The sequence below is a fragment of the Thermothelomyces heterothallicus genome (genome assembly GCF_042370625.1).
Source record: "Thermothelomyces heterothallicus CBS 202.75 unplaced genomic scaffold P884_scaffold_4, whole genome shotgun sequence".
Taxonomy (NCBI): Eukaryota; Fungi; Ascomycota; class Sordariomycetes; order Sordariales; family Chaetomiaceae; genus Thermothelomyces; species Thermothelomyces heterothallicus.
Genome location: NW_027192565.1, coordinates 879,661 through 901,055, shown reverse-complemented (window position 1 = coordinate 901,055; position 21,395 = coordinate 879,661). Strand labels below are relative to the sequence as shown.

General features: G+C 55.6%; 5 protein-coding genes across 5 annotated transcripts; 2 read left to right on the top strand and 3 right to left on the bottom strand.

The window, feature by feature from the left end:
• Window positions 1-33: 33 nt before the first annotated feature.
• On the top strand, window positions 34-2,270 carry P884DRAFT_218495 (S-adenosyl-L-methionine-dependent methyltransferase). Its single transcript, XM_069439379.1, has 3 exons — window positions 34-477; window positions 560-1,018; window positions 1,218-2,270. The coding sequence occupies exons 1-3, from the start codon at window positions 219-221 to the stop codon at window positions 2,237-2,239; spliced, it is 1,740 nt and encodes a 579-aa protein (XP_069300119.1). The 5' UTR covers window positions 34-218; the 3' UTR covers window positions 2,240-2,270.
• Window positions 2,271-2,306: 36 nt separating this feature from the next.
• P884DRAFT_218492 (OPT oligopeptide transporter protein-domain-containing protein) lies at window positions 2,307-5,159 on the bottom strand. The gene is made up of 3 exons (XM_069439378.1): window positions 3,096-5,159; window positions 2,663-2,990; window positions 2,307-2,571 (listed from the first exon to the last, which is right to left on the bottom strand). The coding sequence occupies exons 1-3, from the start codon at window positions 4,919-4,921 to the stop codon at window positions 2,494-2,496; spliced, it is 2,232 nt and encodes a 743-aa protein (XP_069300118.1). The 5' UTR covers window positions 4,922-5,159; the 3' UTR covers window positions 2,307-2,493.
• A 685-nt stretch (window positions 5,160-5,844) lies between these two features.
• Window positions 5,845-14,716, bottom strand: P884DRAFT_193428 (RAVE protein 1 C terminal-domain-containing protein; the record flags this gene model as incomplete). Its single annotated transcript, XM_069437757.1, has 13 exons — window positions 5,845-5,979; window positions 6,022-6,146; window positions 6,293-6,521; window positions 6,687-6,937; window positions 7,005-7,260; window positions 7,327-7,767; window positions 7,835-9,670; window positions 9,815-10,132; window positions 10,223-10,405; window positions 10,603-10,696; window positions 11,893-12,736; window positions 12,849-13,808; window positions 13,936-14,716. 13 exons carry the CDS (start codon window positions 14,714-14,716, stop codon window positions 5,845-5,847), a joined length of 6,453 nt encoding a protein of 2,150 aa, XP_069300117.1.
• A 1,045-nt stretch (window positions 14,717-15,761) lies between these two features.
• On the top strand, window positions 15,762-16,954 carry P884DRAFT_275522 (Aspartate/ornithine carbamoyltransferase; the record flags this gene model as incomplete). Its single annotated transcript, XM_069442854.1, has 3 exons — window positions 15,762-16,070; window positions 16,159-16,846; window positions 16,911-16,954. 3 exons carry the CDS (start codon window positions 15,762-15,764, stop codon window positions 16,952-16,954), a joined length of 1,041 nt encoding a protein of 346 aa, XP_069300116.1.
• Window positions 16,955-17,032: 78 nt separating this feature from the next.
• On the bottom strand, window positions 17,033-18,386 carry P884DRAFT_96027 (small subunit of acetolactate synthase-domain-containing protein). Its single transcript, XM_069446197.1, has 2 exons — window positions 17,414-18,386; window positions 17,033-17,349 (listed from the first exon to the last, which is right to left on the bottom strand). The coding sequence occupies exons 1-2, from the start codon at window positions 18,199-18,201 to the stop codon at window positions 17,169-17,171; spliced, it is 969 nt and encodes a 322-aa protein (XP_069300115.1). The 5' UTR covers window positions 18,202-18,386; the 3' UTR covers window positions 17,033-17,168.
• Between the last annotated feature and the right edge of the window lie 3,009 nt (window positions 18,387-21,395).

The following is a 21,395-nucleotide window of genomic DNA, read 5'->3' as shown; positions in this document are numbered from 1 at the left end:
CACACTTGAATAAAACTCGACTTCCCGAAAAAGAAGGGCCGCTTTCTTGCGTTCCGCGTGCACATTTCGACTTGTTGGGAAGGAAGCACCTTTTTCCAGCATTTGACTTGGATTTTCATTTTCTTCATTCGGCATTATATTTATTCCCTCATTCCTTGCACTCATATCTTTATATTAGAAGTGTCTTGCGAAAGGGAGGAATATACCAGGACGGCAACATGGCCGAAGCCTACCCACGCTCCGACTCGTCGTCCGGCTCGTCCTCGGACAACGACGAGGACTGGCTCGACAAGCCCGGCGAGGAGGACGAAGACGACCAGGAGCAGGTCTCTGTCGTCTCTCTGTTTGATGACAGAGTCTTTCCCGACGCGCCCTCGATGCTGGCGTATTGCAAGGACAAGTTTGGATTCGACTTCCTCGCCGTCCGGGACTCGCTCGGCCTCGACTTTCACGGATGCGTGAGGCTCATCAATTTCGGTGAGTCTTGTTACTTCCCCAACGCCAGAGTGCGTGTAAAGAGTCCTTCAAAAGATGCCCTTGCTGACGGTAGAACCATAAGTGCGCCGGAGCGTCAAGCAAGGGACTGCCCTCCCTCAGAAGATCACAGCAGACCATCTGGCCGACGACGGCTTGCTGATTCCCGTGCTGGCGGACGATGCGCTAATCTTCTGCCTCGATGACCTGCCCGAACCCGGAGTGGGCTCAAGGGGTGCTGCCGGTGCTGGTGATGCCGGCACCGCGACCAAGGGCAAGCAGGCCGCCCAGGCGGGCGGCGACGGTCCCGTCGTGGAGGAGCTGCTGCAGAAGAACGCGCAGCTGCAGGCCGAGCTGGAGCAGCTCGCCAAGCAGTTCAACAGCTACCGGCTGGCCGTTGAGCAAACGCTCGACAAACGCTGGGGGGTGGATGAGGAGGAGAACGACAAGGCCGAGTCGTCCAAGGCAGCACCCGCACCCGCGGCGGAGGAGAAGCCGGAGAAGGACGAATCGGCCTATTACTTTGAGTCTTACGATCACAACGGTATGCGCTCCCCATCCTCCCTTTCTTTTTCTTCTTTTTTTTTCTTTCTTTTCTTTTTTTTCTTTCTTTTCTTTTTTTTCTTTTTTTCTTTTTTTTCTTTTTTTCTTTTTTTCTTTTTTTTTCTTTTTTTTTTTTTGCAGGCCCAGCCAAAGATGGAAAACCAAAATTAACGGATCGACAAAACAAACAATACAAAAAGACATCCACGAGACCATGCTCAAGGACGCGGTGCGCACCGACGCCTACCGCGACTTCATCTACGGCAACAAGCACCTCTTCGCGGGCAAGACGGTGCTGGACATTGGGTGCGGGACGGGGATCCTGTCCATGTTCTGCGCGCGGGCGGGGGCGGCGCGCGTCTTCGCCGTCGACAACAGTGCCATCCTCGACCGGGCGCGCGAGAACGTGCTGCGCAACGGGCTCGGCGACGTCATCACGTGCGTGCGCGGCCGCATCGAGGACGTGGTGCTCCCCGGAGGGGGCGGTCCCGGCGGGGAACCCGTCCGGGTGGACATCATCGTGTCCGAGTGGATGGGCTACTGCCTGCTGTACGAGGCCATGCTGCCCAGCGTCCTCTTCGCCCGCGACCGGTACCTCAAGCCGGGTGGGCTGCTGGTGCCCAGCCACGCGAGCATGTGGGTCGCGCCCGTGTCGGACCCGGAGTACGTGGCCGAGAACGTGGACTGGTGGAGGGAGGTGTACGGCTTCGACATGCGCGCCATGCAGGCCGGCATCTACACCGACGCCTGCATGACCGTCATGCCGCCCGACTCGGTCTGCGGCGAGGCGTACCCCTTCCGGATGCTGGACCTGCACACGGCCAAGGTGGAGGACCTGTCCTTCGAGACCGAGTGGCGGTCGACGCTTTCGGAAAAGGCGGCCGAAGGCCTGGACGGATTTCTCGTGTGGTTCGACTGCTTCTTCGCCGAGAGCCGCGACGAGGTCGTCCACGCGAAGCTCACCGCCAAGGAGTGGGCGGCCGCCGGGCGCGAGCGCGTGGCCTTCACTACCGGCCCGTACGGTACACCGACGCACTGGAGGCAGGGGCTGTACCTGATCGATAAGGGCAAGGCCAAGGAGATCGAGGTTGGTCCGGGGAAGAAGCTGGAGGGCGAGATCCGCTACTCCATCCCCAAGGGTCACGCCCGTGGACTCAACATCAGGCTGACCTGGGGCCTTGAGGGTGGCGAAAAGCAGGCCCAGACGTGGCTGTTGCATTAAAACCGTCGTCGTGATCATCGTTGAGAATGACCAAAGACGACGGTTTTGGGGGGGGGGGGGGGGGGGGGGGGAGGGGGGGCAGGTGTCTTGCACCAGGAAAATAGACAGCATTGCAGTTGGATACTTTCATTGTAATTCCAAGTTGTTCCCCCCATCTTCAACGCCATTAAAAGAAACACATTCTCCAGAGTCGCTTTTGATGCCCGTCGATCCGGGACTCCAACTCGATCAGGCCTAGGCATCTGTTTCCATCCCTATGCGAGATGAGGGACGCCGGCGCTTTCCATGATCAGACACACAATGCTCAAGAAGCCTTCGCCAAGGATGAAGCCCTATCGCACCCGTTAGCGCCGACCCGACCAGGCCGACCAGCTTCCCAGGACCAACACAAACAAAGAGAAGAAGGTTTGCACGACGACTTACGGAAGCGAGCACAATCAGCGGCGTGTCCTTCCACCCCATCGTGGACCGCCACCACCAGCCAAACAAGCCCCCGATGGTGCGTGCCAGCGTGAAGGAGGGGACGTTGTACATGCCGACGGCGACGGCGATGCCGCCGGGGATGAGGGCGTGCCAGCGCGTGCCCGTCGTCCGGATCCGCAGCGCGGTGGTGGCGGCAAACAGGACGGCAGCGCCCAGGGCCCACTCCTTGGCCATGGGCGGGAGGCCCTTGCCGGTGACGAGGCGGGCGGTGAAGATCCAGACGTACCCGGTAGGGACCTGGAACAGATCGCCGGGGATCTGGTACACTCTGGCCCCGGAAGGTAGGTTAGCCTTAGCCTGGCACACAGCCATTTCCCACCCCACCCCGCCGCCTTTGCGGAGACGGCAAGGGGGAAGAGGGGGGACGACTCACGAGGTATACATGCGATAGATGAAGGTGCTGACAAGGGCGCCGGCGGTGGCGCCAATGACCTGGCCCCAGAACTGAGCCTTGGGAGCGGCTCCGAGAAGGTGGCCGGTCTTGAGATCCTGCATCATGTCTCCGGCCTGCAGGGCGCCGGCCTCGGACACGGCGCCGGCCACCAGGTTGATCAGCACGCTCGACTTGTTCGACTGGGGGATGATGAAGGCGAAGAACAGCTGGGCGAGCTTGCTGATGCCCGAGACGGGGTTCAGGTCGGTCTCGCCCTGGGCTCGGACGCCCATGATGCCCAGCAAGAGGGCCATGAAGACGGCCGTGACGGTGGCGTAGAGCGGAACCAGATCGCCAAAGACGACGTGGGTACAGGCGATGCAAAAGACAATGGACAGGACGAGGCCGACGGCGACGAGACGGTTGCTGATTTGCTGGTCGGGAGGCGCATCTTCCTCCTCTTCTTGCGCCTCCTCATCATCCTCAGATCTGCCGCCGTCATCCGGCGCCGACCCGTCCTCGAGGTCGCGTGATGGAGCGGCGCCGTCGGCGTTGGAGACGGAGCTGATCGTGGTATAGCCGGCGTGCGTCTTGCGACCGACCAGCGTCTTCACGCGTCCGGCTACGAGCTGGGCTTCCGGGAGATACTGCCTCGCCGAACGGAAGGCGAGGTAGCCCAGGCTGACGATGGCGTCGGCCAGCATGATGGCGAGCGAGACCCAGACGATCCAGCCCTTGCTGCCGTTCTCCCAGTCGTCGACGGGCGCCGGCGCCCACCCTCTGCTCTTGGCCAGCGGCGAGAGGATCCCCCAGCCGACGATGGCACCGAGCAACATGTGCAGCGTCGTGGCCGGGCCCATGATGATTCCCTGCCCGACGTAGGCCAGGCTGGGGTTGAGCGTCCACAGCCAGGTGGTGGCCGCGGCGGACCCGAAGACGGGCATGTTCCTCAGCACGGGCAGGAAGTAGGTGGCGAGGGTGAAGACGGCCGAGACCAAGAAGCAGACAAGCAGCAGCCTCACGTTCCGCCTCCACGACTCGGCACGCTTGGTTCCCTCCCCGTCCGCCTCCGCCCCATCCCCGACCCTGGTGGCGGCGCCGGGCTCGTCTTTGCTGTCGCTCACGACCAGGCTCGCGAAGCCGCCGCTGGTGTCGCCCTCGCCGTCCCTCGCCTTGCCGTGCAGGACGCTGATGAGGACGGCGGTGCTGAAGCCGGTGGGGAACTTGAGGCGCTCGCGGATGATGACCTGGCGGCGCAGGGGCACGGCGAAGACGACGCCAAAGTAGCACAGGCCCAGGCTCCAGAGGATCAGCTTGGGCCAGCCGAGCACGACCGGCCCGTGCTCCTCCGGGGTCAGCAGGAAGTTCATGGCGGGCAGGACGCCGACGAAGCCGCAGCCGAGCGGCATGATGGCCATGCTGCCGGCGACGGTCTGCACCAGCACGTTCTCGACGGGCGAGAAGGGCACGCCGCCGCCGCCGAGGGGGAGGAGGTGTGCGCGCAGCAGGCGGAACAGGCCGAAGCCCATCAGGGACGCCGGCATGCTCATGGTGCTGACCCAGCCCGTCTGCAGGCCAAAGTACATGTTGGAGAAGCAGATGACCAGGCCGACGGCGAGCCCGACGAGGACGCCGCGGGTGGTGAAGGAGGCGCCCTCGATCTCGATCTGCTTGCGAGGGTGCGACCGCGGAGACAGCGAGGCGGACGCGGACGGCGACGGGGATGAGTACAGGAGCGGGGTGCTGGCATCGTGGTCCGCGCGAGGGGACCCCGTTTCGGGCCCGGCCCCGGATGCGGTCTCCGCTCCGGTCTTGGGTCCGGTCATGGTTGGGGGGTCGGGTCCCGCCGAGAAGTGTGTGGGCGCGTCTTGGCTGGGGATTGGTTCGGGATGAAATGAGAACGACGGAGTAGGAGAGAAAAAAACGAAAAAGAAAAAGAAGACAAAAAGGGGAAAAAAAATGGAGGGAAGAAAGGGCAAGTGGAATTACCGGCCGGCTACATTAATGGATCGGCGAAACCGGGTCGAACTTGATTGATGCCGGCGATGCGGCCGTCGATGATGGTAGATGTAACTAGCTGAAGTGTTCGGAGTTAATTATTAGTGGAGGACGCCCTTGCGATTACCGAGACCAGTGCAGTGCCATTGACTGATCAACCTAACCGAAAAAGGCAGCCGCATTCAACACCAACCTCGCCTGTTTTCAGTTGCCCATGCCCGAGTCCTCCGTGCATGTTCACATCTTCGGAATATTTTTGTGCATGATCCGTTTTATCGTGCGTATTCGACAAGAGGCACCCAATGGTGCGAGGAGGAAACACACTACCTCGTCCGTAGCTGTATTTTGTACATATGCGGAACAGCAGACAACAAGAGAGTTCTAGCACAAGTTTCTGCCTGAATGAAGCCAAGGGAGCTAACTAACTATGGCGAATGATAACGGATATGTACAGTACATACAGTACGTGATTGAGCGCCGTCTTGCCAGCAAGGCAACCATGACTTGATACAACTAATCCGTACACTACGGCATGAAGAACCCCCTCTCTCTTCCCCATTTTTACCTGCCATGTTGTGCTCAACCCCAATGCGAAACCCCAATGCGATGCCATCATGATACTACAACCTCTTTACTCCAATTTGTCCGTCGAAAACAGAACCAAGCAACGCTACCAATGCAAGAAGATTACATAAGGGAGACTTAGTAACCAGGCGAACCTACCCGACCCCCATTCGCACCCATCCCCCCATCAGAAGCCAAAGCTATCCAACAACGAGTTCGCATCTGGCTCCTCAAACATCGTCGGAGGCGCCTGCTGCTTCGGCAGGTGCCCGCCCGACTTCATCTCAGCCGGCAAGTGCTGCTGATTTTGTTGTTGCTGTTGCTGTTGCTGCTGCTGCTGTGTATTGGATACCTCGCTCGCCACCTGCGGCAGAATAGGGAGATCGGCCACGACCAGCGATTCCCTCCTCCGGAGCAGTCTGAGTGGGTTGACTTCGCCGCCCAGACCGGCCACAGGCCCTGCGGGCTGAAGGAACTCCCAGTTGCGGACTATAAGAACACGAGCGTCGACGGTTAGGCACCTTTCTTACAGAACAAAGTAAAAAAAAAAAAAAAAAAAAGAAGGAGAGAGAGAGAGAGAGAGAGAGAGAGAGAGACGTTGGGGACCGGGGAAAAGGGGGGACAAAGTATCTTACCCAGATCCAAGCCCAACAAGTCACAACCCATCCGATCGTACAGTTTCGCGCTATGCAGGACAAACTCCCACTCCACCTTGGGCGTCACTTTGCTCGCGCCCCGAAGCGTCTGCAGCGTCTTTTGCCGGAGCTGCGAGTACAAGATGATCAGCGCAGGATCGTCCGTCAGGAACAGTCGCGACTTGAGGTCCGGCGACCCGGGCGTTTCGAGCAGCGTGTATACCGGCGTCTATCGCATTCGTCCCCATGGTCAGCCAACCGCATTCCTCGATAACAGCATCGGTGAAGACGGTAATGTCGTGAAAGCAATCGAGGGAAGGGGGGAGAGGACACTTGTCAACCGTTTCTCCCTTCTTATATTTAATTTTTTCGAATCGCAGGTAGTGAGACTCACAATCAGAGCGCGCACGGCCATGTCCCTCCGATGGAGCATCCAGAACGCCCACGAGGCCAGCCAGCGGTTGCCCTCCTGGGCAGCTATCGAGAGAACTTCCTCCTCGAGGAGGCGCCGGAGCACCGGCCCATTATCGCCTTCGTAGACGCGAGCCACTGCGATGGCGAGCTGCAGGTCCTTGAGCTGCTTCAGGCACACGTTGACCGCGTCCTGCAGGTGGTCGGCGAGGAGGAAGAAGGCGGCCGCGTATTCTGTGTTGTCGTGTGTCAGCTTCTAAGACAAGGTCGCCGCCAGGAGGCTTCTTGCGGGGACGCTTACCAAATCTCCGCTTGCTCATCAGCGCGTACGCGTTCTTGAGCGCCACCGTCCGCCACTTGGGGTCGTCAAAGTTGTTCGCCAGCAACCGCTGCGTCGCGCCCTGCTCGGGGTTCCACGCAGCCATGCGCCATAAGCCCTGCAGGATCGCCTTCTTCTTGAGAGCGAGGTAGTAGAGGCTGCAGTTGATCGGGTTCTTGGGCTCGTTTTTGGTGTACTCGTTGCGCGCGATTACCTCGAATTGTGCTTTCTGGCGTCCCTAGTCGTCAGTAACTCCTCCATTCCCTCTCGTGGGAAGAGTCTCTAGAAGGCCGTCCGAACTCACCACCGCTGCGTTATCCGCCAACCACATGAATATCCCGCTTTCCCTCGCATCCTTCCAGAGCATCCGCCCCTGATTCTGCCTCGACACAAAGTCTACCAGCACATCCTGACTCGTGGAGTGATAAGCCCAGTTGATCTCGCGCCAGCCCAGGTGGATCTCGTCCGTCCGGCCCTTGAGCAGCGCCTGCTGCCGGAAGAAGAGCATGAACCGGGCGCCGTTCTCATCGAGCGAGCGCCGCTGCTTCTCGACCAGACCGACGCATTCGATGATGTTGACCAGCTGGATCTGCTCGTGGCCCGATAGCTGCGCGATGTTGATGTGCGTGAGCCGCTCGTTGATCTCAGCCGCGACCTCCTCCGAAAATGGCTCATCTCCTTCGTCATACGACATGCGTCGCTCGAGGTACTGCCCGGGATCCTTGTTTAGCGACGTCTTGGTAGTCTGCCCCCTTGTCAGCACATCGAGCCTGGAAATTCGATCGGGGGCTCGAAGGTACGGAAAGACACACGTGATCGACGGCGTAAAAGTCTTCCAGCGCCATCCCCAGGTAATCGTCCAGCTCGTCGCCCTCGACCCAGAACTTCAGCGTCCGATACAGCGCCATCAGAATGGCGTGCACCAGCACGATCTTGCCCGCTAGGATACACTGGCTCAGAAACTGAGGGTGAAACACGGGCAGCGGGCCGTTCAGCCTCTGCACGGCGTTGAACAGGTCCCAGTGCTTCTCCCCAGCGCGACGCTGCGGCAGCCTCAGGCTGGTCACGAGCGAGCTCGCCGCGTCGAAACGGCGGTCCTGGACGAACAGCTGATTGCCGGCACCGATCACCAAGTGGCCGTCGCCGAGCCAGACCGAGTCGCCGATGGGGTGGGGCGTGAAGTCGCGGATCGAGATCTCGCGGATCGCGGCCCAGGCGGGGCCCTTATTGAGGTAGTCGAAGCGCATCTGCGAGAGGAGAAGCACGCGGTGGGGGAAGCCCACGGCCAGGATCGACTGCATGTCCGGCGTCGACGTCCAGTCCAGGTCTCGGATCGTGTGCGCGTTCTCAAACTCCTGCGCGTACTCGAGCCGGGCGCCGCCGATGTCCCAGATGGTGAGCGCCGACCGCGAGGCGTTGACCAGCGCCGCCTTCTTGCGCGTGCTGCCGCTGACGAGAGCCGGGTTGGACACGCCCGTCTCCATCGAGCTGGTCGACAGCCATTCAACCCGGTCGTCGCCGCTGTGGCCGACGCGGGCGGTCCAGAACTCGACTCGTCCGGTGTGGGTGTACGAGATGGCCACGTCGCGAGCAAAGACGTCGAGGAAGCCGGATACGTGCGGCGTGGTCCCGGCTGGATCGACGGGGAGGACGTAGGCAAGGTCCCCGGCATCCTCGAGCGCAAATCGGACGAGCTCACGGATCGAGGGCTGTTGGTGCTCGGTTCCACTGGTCCCGTTTATCGGAGGGGTGGCTGCGTCCGTACGGGAGTAAAATGGAAATTTGACCTCCCAGACTACCCCTTTCTTCTCCGACGTGATGGTCGCGACATGCGCTGTGGTGTAGTCCTCGACTTTTCGCCTGGGAAGGACCAGCAGGCAGAGCGGCTTCCCAGAGACATCATATCGCTGCTCGGCTAGCAGTACTGGTGTCGAGAACCGGCAGTCCCAGAGCGAGATGTCCTCGTGCTTGAGGAAGACGACAAACCGACCGTTTCGGAGCAGGCACATCCTGTGGATATGGCCTCGCTCTGGGATCACCGCTTGGCATGCGAGGCCCGTCCGCTCGGCGGCCGGGTTGTGCTTCCAGATCACTCCCTGCCCATTTTCCGTCCGTGAGACGATCGCCCTGCCGCTGAAGTTGCGTACGATCTTCCGTATTGGTGCTGAATGACCCGTCCATACGCATCTATGGGCCAGCCGCTTCGTCTCCGGATTCCGATCGAACAAGGCGGCGATATTGCTGCGATAGACCTCAATCCTCCCATCGAAGAAGTGCAGCAGGAGATGCAAGTGCTCTCCAGACTGGCAGTAGCTGTACGCCTCAACGTGTGGAATCTCCGAGTGCGAGCTTCCCCTCACGAAATCAAGATCCGAAGAGACGACTTGGGCCACGTTGAGGATGCTGGGCTTGCTCGTTTTGCCCCCAATATTCTCCAGTGCCCACGCCGACATGCGGCCCCGGCCATCCAGAACGACGCAGATCTCCGGACTCCGGTTTGCAACCTTGATGAGCTGCTCCAGCGCGGCGGCCTCGTCCTTCGTCTTCGTCCCTTCTTGGACAGCCTTCTCGGTCGCGGCCGACAGATCGCCACCATGCATGACGAATGCCCAGCGCAGACTGTTATCCGATGTGGGAGACCCAGGTCCCTTTGCGGGTGGGATAGCGTCCCTCAGGTCGAGAGTCCCCCACAGCTGCAGGTGCTGATGCCCATAGCCGTCCGAGCCTGCCCAGACCCGCAACACGTTATCCGCGCAGAACGTATACAGCGCATTCTCGATGGTCTGGCCGACGTGATGGGGTCGCCGCCATTGGATCCCCGTCACGGGCTGCGGATGCCTCAGGTAGAGGAAATCGAACCTGACCTCGCCAGTTCCGTAACTTAGCCTCCGCCAGACCTTGACCAGCCGGTCATGCTCCCCCACCGAGGCAATGTACGCTGAGTCGTACGACAGACTAGCCCGCCGGACGGGGTTGGCGAGCCTCTTCCGCCAGGAGCACTCGGGAGTCGCCAGGTTCGGCGAGGTCTGGTATAGCTCGAGACTGGAGTGGGCCACGAGCAGCTCCTCGGACGCGCCCCAGGAGAGGGACACCGCCGGCCGCGGACGGTCCTCGCCCACCTCGGCTCCCCCGCTCTCCCCTTCTCCCTCATCGCCGACGGGAAAGCTCGACTGCAAAGCCCACTGCAACAGCGCATCCACCTCGCCCCTGCCCGCTCCCAAGGGCCGGTACACCCTCACCACGTGCCGCGTGCACACTGCGATCTTCCCGGACGCCTCGTCTAACGCGATGGCCTGCAACGGCTCGGGATCCTCGTCGTAGACCGTCTGGAGCAGTTCGTTGGGCGCGCCCAGAATAACGAGGGCGTTGCCGGTGATGTAAGCCTGGGAGGAGTACCCAGCAAAGAGTCAGTTAGCTGGCGCGGGGCAGAAGCAAATGCGGACGCAGGGAAGAATGGCAATGCCATCAGGCGAAGAAAGAGAGGGTGGGGGGGGGAATAATAATAATGATGATGATAATAATAAAAGGAAACAAAATGAAAAAAAAAAAAAAAAAAAGGAAGAGGAAGGTAGGCGCTTACCGTAATTCGCCTCCCATTCCAGCAGCCCGTCGCCAGCGCCTGGAGGCGCGACTCGGGCCTGCCCGGCAGGACGGCGCGCATCCCTGGTTCTGTTCTATCGGTAGGGCTTGTCCTGCAAGGACATTTCGAATTTCCGGCGTTTCGAAAACGGGCGGGGAACTGCGAAGGCTTCCCGGCAGTTTGGCTGTCTCGCGAGGACGCCGCGTCGGAACGAGGATGCGTTTCGTCGGGTTAAGGGTATTCGGAAGCTACCTAACTCCAGGGCGATGCGGGAGCCGTGCGCGTTGCGTCTGGCAGGGCCAGATCCACTATAACTAAAACCACTATGAACGGGCACAACGCCCCGCAAGTAATCCGTACTGTACTGTACATGCCTCTGTTGATATTGTCGCATTGCACCCTGCAAGTAATAACTAGTTGGACACTAAGTACTGTACAGTACAGTACTTCATGGGATAGTTACGGGCATGTTATGATTACGCTAGTGCGCCCCGGCCGACGATCACGGTGAGACCCTTTATCGGGCAGGTTGCTCTCTTCTGCAGAGCTCTTGAAGGACCCCGGAGCTTCAACGGCACCGCCCTCTTGCTGATCTCTAGTATTCAGTGCTTCAGAGTTTTCCAGCAGTTTCCTATCCCAGTGCAACCAGACATTGGGCGGTTAGTCTGGTACGTACACGTGCAACAATACGCTACGCTATCTTGCTCGTCCGTCAATCTGAAGCGCGTGTGTTGAATCGACAGAATCTGGGTCCACTTGCTGTTCGCCTTAGAGGTCCGATGACGTGAAGACCCCCCACTAATAAAGGCTCGTTCGGCATCCCCTTCAGGAATCCCTCCAGTCCATACCTTGTCCGGAATACTCAGTCCACAAGTGATTCCCTGTGAGATGGGAATGCACGTGGATCAAGCCGGCCGCCTATTTCGAGAAGGGACCCAGGGAGGGTGAACGAAGAATTTCTGCAGCGGGAAGTAGACTCGCATAGGTTATCCTCGGGCCTACATCGTCAGAGACGTCTGCTATGATATGAATGATTATCATCAAAGACGACTCAGGACCCTAGTTCAAGGTTCGAGTCGAGTGACTGTGTGATATATAAATCCCAGGACGCCTTCACTCCTCCCGACAAGTTACCGTGTCCCGCTACCCTTTATACGTTTATACCCGCGCCATCAACCGCACTGAACCGTGATCCCTATTCCTACGCCCAGCCCTTGCCATATACAACCTGATTCCCGGACCGCAGAGTTAACAACACGAACACGCACAAGAACAGAAGGACATCAGAACCTAACCCCCGCGCCAATGCCTCTACCCACATACCAAAGCCGTTCCGTCCACCTCCCCAACCTAACACTCACTTCTGCTTCCCCGTCTAGCTTCAGCCTCCCGCCCAAAGCCTCCCTGACCTTGTCATACCCGACCGAGTCCATTGACCACTCGACCGGCAGTCTTGGCGTTACCGAGACCCCCGGCGGCACCGCAAACGGGAGGAAATACTCGATCCTGCCAATGCGCTCGGTGTGGTTATACAGCGCCGTTGCGTTGACCGAGTCGATGAAGATGGCGTTGTGCAGAAGAGGAGATACCAGAGTGAACGTCGCAGTCGAGGAAAGGATGTGGAAAGTTGCGTCACGGATGAAGCGCGGTTGCTCGTCTTCGTCTTCGTCATCGCCGTCGTCATCATCACTGTCCTGGCCGGGGAACCGGAGTCGTGGGGCGGGGAGCGTAAAGTTCAGGCGAGCGAGAGCCTCGCCGAGTTGCGGCAACGACGGAATGGTCCCGCGGTGAGTGCGTAAGGTGACGTTTGTGCTGTATCCGGAGATGTATCTCGAAAGGAAGTCGCGCCCATGACGGACGCCTTCTTCACCGCCCATTGATGGACTCCACCTTGCCGAAATCGTCAGGTTCGTGTTGTTGCCAGGCTTGATGTTGATGTTCCTCGCAAACGCCTCCCCGATGGTCGTCCCGTTGCTTTCCACGAATAGGCTGACAAACGGGACGCGTGCCGAATAAGGTGTGGGATTTGTGACGTTCACCAACGCTTGCAATGAGAGGGAACTCGAAGTCGTGTCGATAATTTGAATCGTTCCGAATTTTGGCAACGTGGAACCCAGCGGGTCGTTTCCCAGAGCTAGGGCGGGCTGTCCGTTAGTTCTGGCGTTCTCCTTCCAAAGCGAATATACGGGTCGAAGAACCGACTTCCACCTGGGGCGACTGACGATGTAATCAAAAAGATGACGGACGTTTTACTGGAAATTCCCCCTCCGCGGGAATGGCCTTGAAAACGAGCTCGCCCAGTACCGTTTGCACTCTGACGTTAACGAGAGCCTTGACGCTCAGTATGACCTCGCGGCCGCGAAAAAGGAGAGCCTGGATGACATCGGTTAGAACTCCGGGGTCGGTGACGTTAAGCGGCACGTCCTTGATGCGCGATTGTATCTTCAGCGTAGCTTCATCATCCTCCGTGGCCGGGATCTGCGTCGAATTCGCTTTTTGCCACTCCTCGAGGTTAAGCTCTCCAAGTTTATCGCCTTTATAGAACACATCCGCGTCTGCTCCAATGTCGGTGACATTCAATGTGAATTCCATCTCAGAAGGGAGCCCTGCAAGAACCAGGATTGTCCCCGAAACCCTTGGGTTTGACTCGGGATCGTCGGGTTTCGCTGTCGGGTCCGGCATTTTGAAATAGACGTCTGTCAGGGAGAAGCTCCGGACTAGATTGTCGAACGAACGTCCGGGGAACGCTATAGGCACGGTAATGCTCGATAGGATCTCCGCAAGCCAATCCGGCGTGTCGCCAGCCGGCTCCTTTTGGCCCCGGACGAGGACGGTGGCTGTTTCGCCGTCAAGGTACTTCTTGAACAGCAAATCCAAGGGCGAAGAGTCTGAGTTGGGGCAGAGGTGGGTGAGTGAATCAGGCAACTCTCGTACAAGGCCGTACGCATTCACGATTACATCTGCATGGGGCCGCACGGCTACGCGGCTGGTGGTGGCAGCCGCAGCAGAGATGGAGGGATCGTCAGGACTGCATCCCGGCACAAGAATCTCGAAGCCGAGTTCGGGAACATCGAACGACACCGGATATTGGTTGAATGACTGAACCGTGACTTCGGCCGCGATTGCGTTGCGCGCGCCGGGAACGGGCTGCTCCTTGAACTTCATCCTCGTGATATTGTATTCGGGCATGTGAGGCAACTCGCTGCCTGCACAGATCATCAGTAACAATCCAACAACGTGGTTAATTGTAGTCGGTTGAAGACCCGTCCGCGGCTCAAACAAGAGACTTCTGTCCAAGATACAAGGAGGCGAATGAACGATAGAGAGATTGACCTTCAAACGTCAGAGATTCCACGATGGAATGCGTGCCAAGTGGAATGATCCCCGTCCTGAATTGGACATCGGCTTGCCCTTGAATCCGGACGCTGCTCAACCTCCCTTTCAGCCACTCGTTCGCGATCGTTCGAATGCCGTCAGCATCGCCAGGGGCAAGGTCGGCCACAAAGTCCACTTCGTTGTTGTAGCCATCCACAACGCAGGCCTTCAGCGGGGGCAAGCCTGCAGTGCCGAGAAGAACATTGTTATACTCGGGCAGATAAACTCTGATCTTCGTCTCGCCCGTCCCAAGCTCCCTGGCAACCCATGTGACTGCCCTACCGATCCGCCTGACGTGTTCATTCGCGACGCGTTGTGCATCAACTCGAAAATTGGCCTGTATCCTAGCGCGGATACCGTTGGACGTGATAGACTCGAGAGACAGATTCGTGGGTTCAATAACGACCGCCTCTTTCGCATACTCCTCAATGGCGGTGGGAACGATAAACGCGAAGAGCATGATAGCAAGCGTGAGGGATGCCAAGACAATCATGGCAATGACCGATGGCCATCGTATTGACTTCCCCTTATGAGACTTGACCGAGGCTGCGCCTGTGTTGCGCGAGGCAATGGACGTTGTATCCTCATGATGAGCATCATCTCGGTCGCCATCGTACAGGGGCGTGGTTGAACTCGATAGTAGCGGGGCCGACTCCAGCAACTCGTCTCGTTCGCCAGATTTTGGGGTTGTGCTGCTGCCCGCGGCGGCAAGGAGCGGTGAACTCTCTGAGTCAGGCATCATGAGGTATTGTTCCGGTAATGTGCGTTGCTGAAGAGGCGATGGATCCCGAAGTGGATGTTGTCCCACCAAAAGCCTAGCACTGCTGATGATGTAATTAATGGTTTGCCTGCTTCGGCCTAGGACATCGCGGATGGATGCGCAGTTCGTCTTGATAACGCAGGCACGATGCGCTATTTGTTAATAGAAAAATTCCCCGTCAAATCCGACAATGAGAATAACTGCTTGGGGAACTAAGACGTTGATGGTACACCTCGTGATGGGGATTGGGTCGAGATGAAAGAACATTCAAAGGGACGAGGCGCTGGTGCTGTTTCGCTGGAGAGGTGAAAGGGGCGCCCGAACAGCCCAGCGGCTGTTTCCGCCTTTTGGGATACCGCTCATTGGCTGCGGCCGGCATCAGCTCGCTGGCCCAGTCCAGGCACCGCTTCTCCGCCCAGGTCACGACCCCGGAGTGTCGGGTGGGGACCTCTCCAGCCATGGGCCAGTAGACCATCGCCGATTGTCAGCTCTCAGTGCCAAGTCCGATATCAGGCGAGGGAAGTGCCGAGTTTCAAAGGTTGAATGCTCCCAGAACCTCTTTTCTAGATAACTTAACTCTTACCCGAATTGAAAATTAGACAAAATCTCTAGCAGCTCTAATAATGAACTCGGTCGCTCATTTGATCTCATGGTGTTTCAAAGTCCAAAAAACGGCCCATTTTGCTCGCCGACTCGTGGAGAGATTTAGACTGATAAAGTCGTCCAGGGTACGACTTCCTGGGCTAGCGAATTCGGCTAAGCCATCAAGGTTGTGCATCCATCTTTTTTTTCTGGAGCTTCACGTTGAGTCATTGAGTCTATTATATTATACCTGCAAACATCGAACCCTGGCATCCAGAAAATCGATTTGGCTTCTCGTATCTCTCTTTCCTTGAGCGATCCAAGATCAAACACGCACTGATTTGTAGTAATTGGATCGTCCTCCCAGCTTAAACTCCGAGAAGCTTCAAGTGGTATCGCCGCCATGTCTCCGCGTGTCGCCTGCCGCACCATCAAATCCGCAATGGCTCAGTTTCAGACTCGCTCTCTCTCCGGCGCCGCCGGGCCCAGGCATCTTCTCTCCATCAGCGACCTCAGCCCAGCCGAATTTACAAAACTCGTTCTCAATGCCTCGTCCCACAAGGCGGCAGTCAAGGCTGCTTTCGCCGCCGGCGAGCAACCTCCGAAACCGCTGCATGGGTCATTGACAGGCAAGACGGTAGCCATGATGTTCAGCAAGCGCAGCACCAGAACCCGCGTCTCAACAGAAGCAGCCGTGCAACTAATGAACGGACATCCAATGTTTCTGGGCAAGGAGGACATCCAGCTAGGCGTATGTCCCCGTACCCTTCTTCCCCTTCTTCCCCGGGCTATCCTTTTCTGCCCTGCCTAGCTTTGCCCCCAATTGACCCGCTGTCCAGGTGAACGAGTCCCTCCGTGACACCTCTGTCGTGATCTCCTCCATGACCTCGTGCATGGTCGCCCGCGTGGGCGCGCATAAGGAGGTCGTCGACCTCGCCGCGCACTCGTCCGTGCCCGTCATCAACGCGCTATCCAACGACTTCCACCCGCTGCAGACCATCGCCGACTTCCAGACCATCCACGAGCACTTCCCCTCCCGCACGCCCTCCGATTCCAGCCTCGGGCTAGAGGGCCTCAAGGTCGCGTGGGTGGGCGACTCCAACAACGTGCTCTTCGACCTGGCAATCGGCTGTATCAAGATGGGTGTCGACATCGCCGTGGCCTCGCCCCCCGGGTACGGCATTCCCGACGCGATGAGGCAGCTGATCCTGGCCGCCGGCGAAGGCGTGGCCAAGCCGGGCCGGCTCACCGAGACGCAGGTTCCCGAGGAGGCGATCAAGGACGCCGATATCCTCGTGACCGACACGTGGGTCTCGATGGGTCAGGAGCAGGAGACCCAGAAGAGGCTGAAGGCGTTTGCGGGTTACCAAATCACCAACGAGCTGGCCAAGCGCGGCGGTGCCAAGCCCGACTGGAAGTTCATGCACTGCCTGCCTCGACATCCTGAGGAGGTTGACGATGAGGTCTTCTACGGCCCCAGGTCCCTTGTTTTCCCGGAGGCTGAGAACAGGCTCTGGGCTGCTGTCGGTATGTGCCATTTCCCAATCTTGAAATGGGGATACAGCGAGTTTTACTGACTCTCTATCTACAGCTGCTCTGGAGGCGTTTGTGGTCAACAAGGGGAAAATTCTGTAAGACGAGGAATGGTTGTTGCAGAGATTCCAATCAGACGTTGCTTTGAAATGGCAGGCGTGATTTCAGGAGTTGGGTCCCCTAGAAAAAAGTTCAATACCAACTGTATTTTCTCAACCAACCTAGAGATGGCCGATCTTTGACTCGCACCAGATAATTTTATGATTAATACATGATGAAAACATTTGACCCACATCCGCCGTACATGTTAACTACTTTAGCCAGGGGGCAGCTGGCTGGCATCAACAACCTCGTCGGCCTCCTTCGTGGGTGTATCGTCGTCGGGTCCATACAAAGGCGAACGAGGCAGAGCCATAAGACCGGTCCGAGCCGACTCGAGGATGCCGAAAGGAGCGATGAGTTTCAGGAAGGAGTCTATCCTTGATGGCTTGGCGGACCTGTGAGATTGTTCGGTTAGATATGCTGCAGCAGAGAGATGCAAAGGGCCGCGGGTGGACTTACACCTCGACAATGCAGCTGTTGGTGCTGATATCCAGAACCTTCCCCCCAAACTGGTGTGTAAAGTAGGTGATGCTCTTCAGGTGTTCGTGCTTGTGGCGCAACGCCTCGCTAGCAACCAGCTTGCTGGGGTGGAAGTCCTTGGCCGTCTCCGCAAGCTTGGCCTCGCCGGCTTCTTGGCCGTTGGCCTCCCCATCGGGGTTCTCGGCCGTCATCTCGCGGTGATGAGCGAGCAGCTCCTCAAAGTACTCGGGCCCGAGAATGTTGATCTTGGCCAGAAGAAGTTCGCGCTGCACGAGCGGAGATCCGGTATAATCCAGCACGGCCCAGACAGGAACCAGGTCCTCAAGCTGCCGGCGCGCCTGCTCAACAACGCCGTCTTGGCCCGTGAGCACGATGGTCATGCGCGAGAGATCCTCCACTTCGGTGCTGCAGACCACGAGCGAGTCAATGTTGAAACCGCGGGCTGCAAGGATACCGGAGACGCGCGAGAGCACGCCGGGCTCGTTCTGGACCAGGCAGTTCAGGACGTGCCGCTTGGGCGGAGCGGTGGAAGGGGTCGGGGTCTCGTAGAGGATGTTGGAGACGGCCGCCTGGGCCGACGACCATGCTGGCGGCTGGTCGACGGGGAGAGGAGCTTGTCGGCGGCGGATAGCCTTGTAAGCGATGGCCGAAGTCGAGCTGCTCGTGTGACGAGCGGTGATTGATGGTCCCAGACGGGGAATATCTCGAGCCTGCGTCGCTATCCTCCGCCATGCCGGCGAGGTGGCGAAGAGGCTACGAGACGCCATCTTCAGGAATCAATCGAGAGCCCGGAGGGCTTGTCCGTTGAGGAAAAAGGCGCAGTCCCGATGTTCACCCCTCAATCTAATAACACTCGAATGTCAGAGGAGGATCGTCACCTGGGTGACTCACCGTCGGACTGGCGAAGAAGGGTGAGAAAATGATGATCGTGTCACACCGCGGTAAGCAGCGCCGGTTGTGGAGGCTGGCGAGTTCGCATTGGCCAATTCTAACGCCCGAGTCCGGCGCAGCTCCGACTCCGGTGCATAGTAGGTCCGTGCACGGCTACACTACAGTACGGAGTACTCCGTAGGCCCAGTCTCTCCAATCTCCACGTGGCCCAGGTCAAGCTCACTCCAATGCGGTCACGAACGGAGAATCCATCTACCGTCTCCGTTTGTGGGGTGGTTAGAACCGATCGACTACACTAGTGTACGACCCGAAGCTCTCTCCGTTTTAACGTTAAGGTCCAGAGATACCCGGTGGTTAGTGCTGACTAATTAGTTCAGAACTACCACCTGTCTCCCGACAGGTGGGGCCAAAACCCCCGGACATGCCAATATTGCCGGACACATCACCACCAAATTTCCTATACTTTCGTGTCTATACAAAAGGTGCCATCAAGTTTAATTACCCTCGTAACAGTAGCCTCAAATAGCTATAAATAGTCTAATTATAAACTAGGTTCTAAAAAGCTTAAAAACGTAGTAAAATTCAATTCTATCTAGTTATAATTAGTCAAACAATTAGTTATATAACTTGCCTTTGTCTCCCTCTCCCTCTATATTATACTCCTTATCCCTATTGCTCTTAATTATAGTAATGTCTTCTCTTTTAGCCTCCTAGCGATAGTTATTATCTTCTATCCCTAGCATTACTATCCCTAGTATTACTATCCCTAGTATAATTACTATTAAGTTATAAGTATATTACTTTTTAAACCTCCTAATATCCTTAATAATAGCTATATATAGTAACTCCTTCTTGACCCTAGATAGAGATAGTAACTTAGTATCCTCCTCTTACTTATCTTTACTATCTATAAAGTCAAATCTATTATTATTACTATCGTTAATTGTCACGATTTAACCATATAAGGCAACCTAACAAGGCACACAGAACCAATCAGGAACCACAAGACCTAAGGACCAATCAGAAAGTGATCGCAATGATCGTACTTCGATCAAGGCAAGCACCCAAACAATGATCGAAGGATCGTAGCAGCGATCATACGATCGGAATCTAAGGGGGGAACACTTAGGAATAAGGGAACTAGACAAGTATATTAGATAGCTAGTCATTCGTTCTAATAGACTCTAGGAGTTTACTAGTGATAGTAACTTATAATCATAGTACTCCTAATAGTATTGTACTACTATAAGAGATAACTCTGTTATTATAAACTCTTTAGCTTTACTAAATCCCTTAGACGACCTATATACTTGTCCTATATCACTTACCTTTGTCTGAACCCTTTTAGAAGAAGTCTAAGTTAGGTTCGTTATATATTGCTATTACTCCCTTTGTTCTATTATAGTTTAGAATGGAGGTGACTTTGACCTTGATATTGATATAGCTACTAACGTTACGGCCGAATAGCTACTTACCTAGCTTGGTTAACTCTAGTAGCGAATCTAGGAGTTAGACTAGAGAGATAAGGCTACTTAAGCTCGAATTAAGGAACTCGAGAACGGCGAAAAGCACTTATAGAAACTAGTTAATGAGGCCTATACTAAGATTAAGGCGCTTAAGACCGCCAAAGTAAGCCGTATTAAGATTAAACTGCCTAGCAAGTATAGAGGAACTAAGGAGGACCTTGTAGGGTTTTTAACCAACCTCTAATCCTACTTCTGGCTTAATGATGATAAGTTTCCGGATAATAAAGCTAAAGTCCTCTATATAGTTATAAGATTAGAGGGCAAGGTACTTAGATAGTTCGAACCTATATAGAACGACTATCTTACTAAGGAAGACGAGGATGACCGAGACGTGTTTACGTAGGTAGTCTTCTAATCTTATAACCGTTTTGAAGAAGAGCTTTAGAAGGTTTTTAGTGATAAAGACGAGAAGATTTATATATAAGAAAGACTTACTAATCTCCGATAGACTAAGTTAGTAGCCTCCTATACTATATAGTTTGGATAGGATATACTTAAGTCTTAGCTTAACGATAAAGCGTTAATATAACTGTTTTATAATAGCCTAAAGGAAAAGGTTAAAGACGAGCTATATAAATACGACCGGCCTAAAACCCTGGATAAATATATTGTATAGGTTATTAGAATCGATAATTAGCTCTATATAAGGGAATAGTAGAAATAAGGTCGAATAAACGGAACTATAGTTAAGGCTAATGATAAGAAAAAGCGAGCGTATATTAGTACCTTATATAGGACGTATCCTAGAGCTATAGATATAGATATAATATAGAAGTAGGATAAGAAGAAGACGGCTAAAGACAAGTCTAACGCTACCTACTATAACTATAGAAAGAAAGGACACTATAAGCGAGAATATCGAAGCCTAAAGAAAGACTAGAAACTAGTCCTAGGAAAGGAAATTATAGTTATTAACAAAACTATTAAGGATATTACCAAAGTAATAGCTATAAGCTACGAAGATAGGGATAGCGATATAGATAGTCTTAAATATAATAATAATGGTAAAGACGAATAAACACCGTACTCCGAACTAGTCATTATAGACCTAGAAATAGGTATTACCGAATAGGATATAGTAGGGGAGTATATACTACCGATTTCGATTCTCCTAGCCTTAAGGCAGTAGGGTTTTACGGTTATATAGAGGTAGGATAGATCGTAGACAACCGATACCTAAGGAGTCGACCGACCCGGACCAAATATCCTGTTCCTTTAGGAATAGATCGAATAGTATCGTAATAAAGTTTTCCGGCTTAATACGGAGTTACGTAAACGAGATAGACGCCTAACTTAACTCGCCTAGTAGAGCGATAAGATAAGGGACAAAATGAGGGAACTCTAACGTATTATAGAAACTATTAAAGGGGAATAACCTGTGACATATAATAGACCTAATAGTTATACTAAGCACTTTGACGATTAGTAACTTAGCTATGATATATAGAACCTAGAGTACTAGTTTATATATACAAACCGTGGAAAAGACGAACGTATATAGGAAAGCTATTAGAAGAAATATTCCTACCTTAGCATTAGGGTAC

What these genes read in the sequence shown, in the direction of transcription:
- P884DRAFT_218495 (XM_069439379.1), top strand. Translation starts at nt 219, where the DNA reads ATGGCCGAAGCCTACCCACGCTCCGACTCGTCGTCCGGCTCGTCCTCG. An exon ending in CGTGAGGCTCATCAATTTCG is followed by an intron (nt 478 to 559) that starts GTGAGTCTTGTT and finishes TAGAACCATAAG; the next exon opens with TGCGCCGGAGCGTCAAGCAA. An exon ending in TGAGTCTTACGATCACAACG is followed by an intron (nt 1,019 to 1,217) that starts GTATGCGCTCCC and finishes CAATACAAAAAG; the next exon opens with ACATCCACGAGACCATGCTC.
- P884DRAFT_218492 (XM_069439378.1), bottom strand. Translation starts at nt 4,921, where the DNA reads ATGACCGGACCCAAGACCGGAGCGGAGACCGCATCCGGGGCCGGGCCC. An exon ending in ATCTATCGCATGTATACCTC is followed by an intron (nt 2,991 to 3,095) that starts GTGAGTCGTCCC and finishes TTCCGGGGCCAG; the next exon opens with AGTGTACCAGATCCCCGGCG. An exon ending in CGCTGATTGTGCTCGCTTCC is followed by an intron (nt 2,572 to 2,662) that starts GTAAGTCGTCGT and finishes CGGGTGCGATAG; the next exon opens with GGCTTCATCCTTGGCGAAGG.
- P884DRAFT_96027 (XM_069446197.1), bottom strand. Translation starts at nt 18,201, where the DNA reads ATGGCGTCTCGTAGCCTCTTCGCCACCTCGCCGGCATGGCGGAGGATA. An exon ending in AACAGCTGCATTGTCGAGGT is followed by an intron (nt 17,350 to 17,413) that starts GTAAGTCCACCC and finishes ACAATCTCACAG; the next exon opens with GTCCGCCAAGCCATCAAGGA.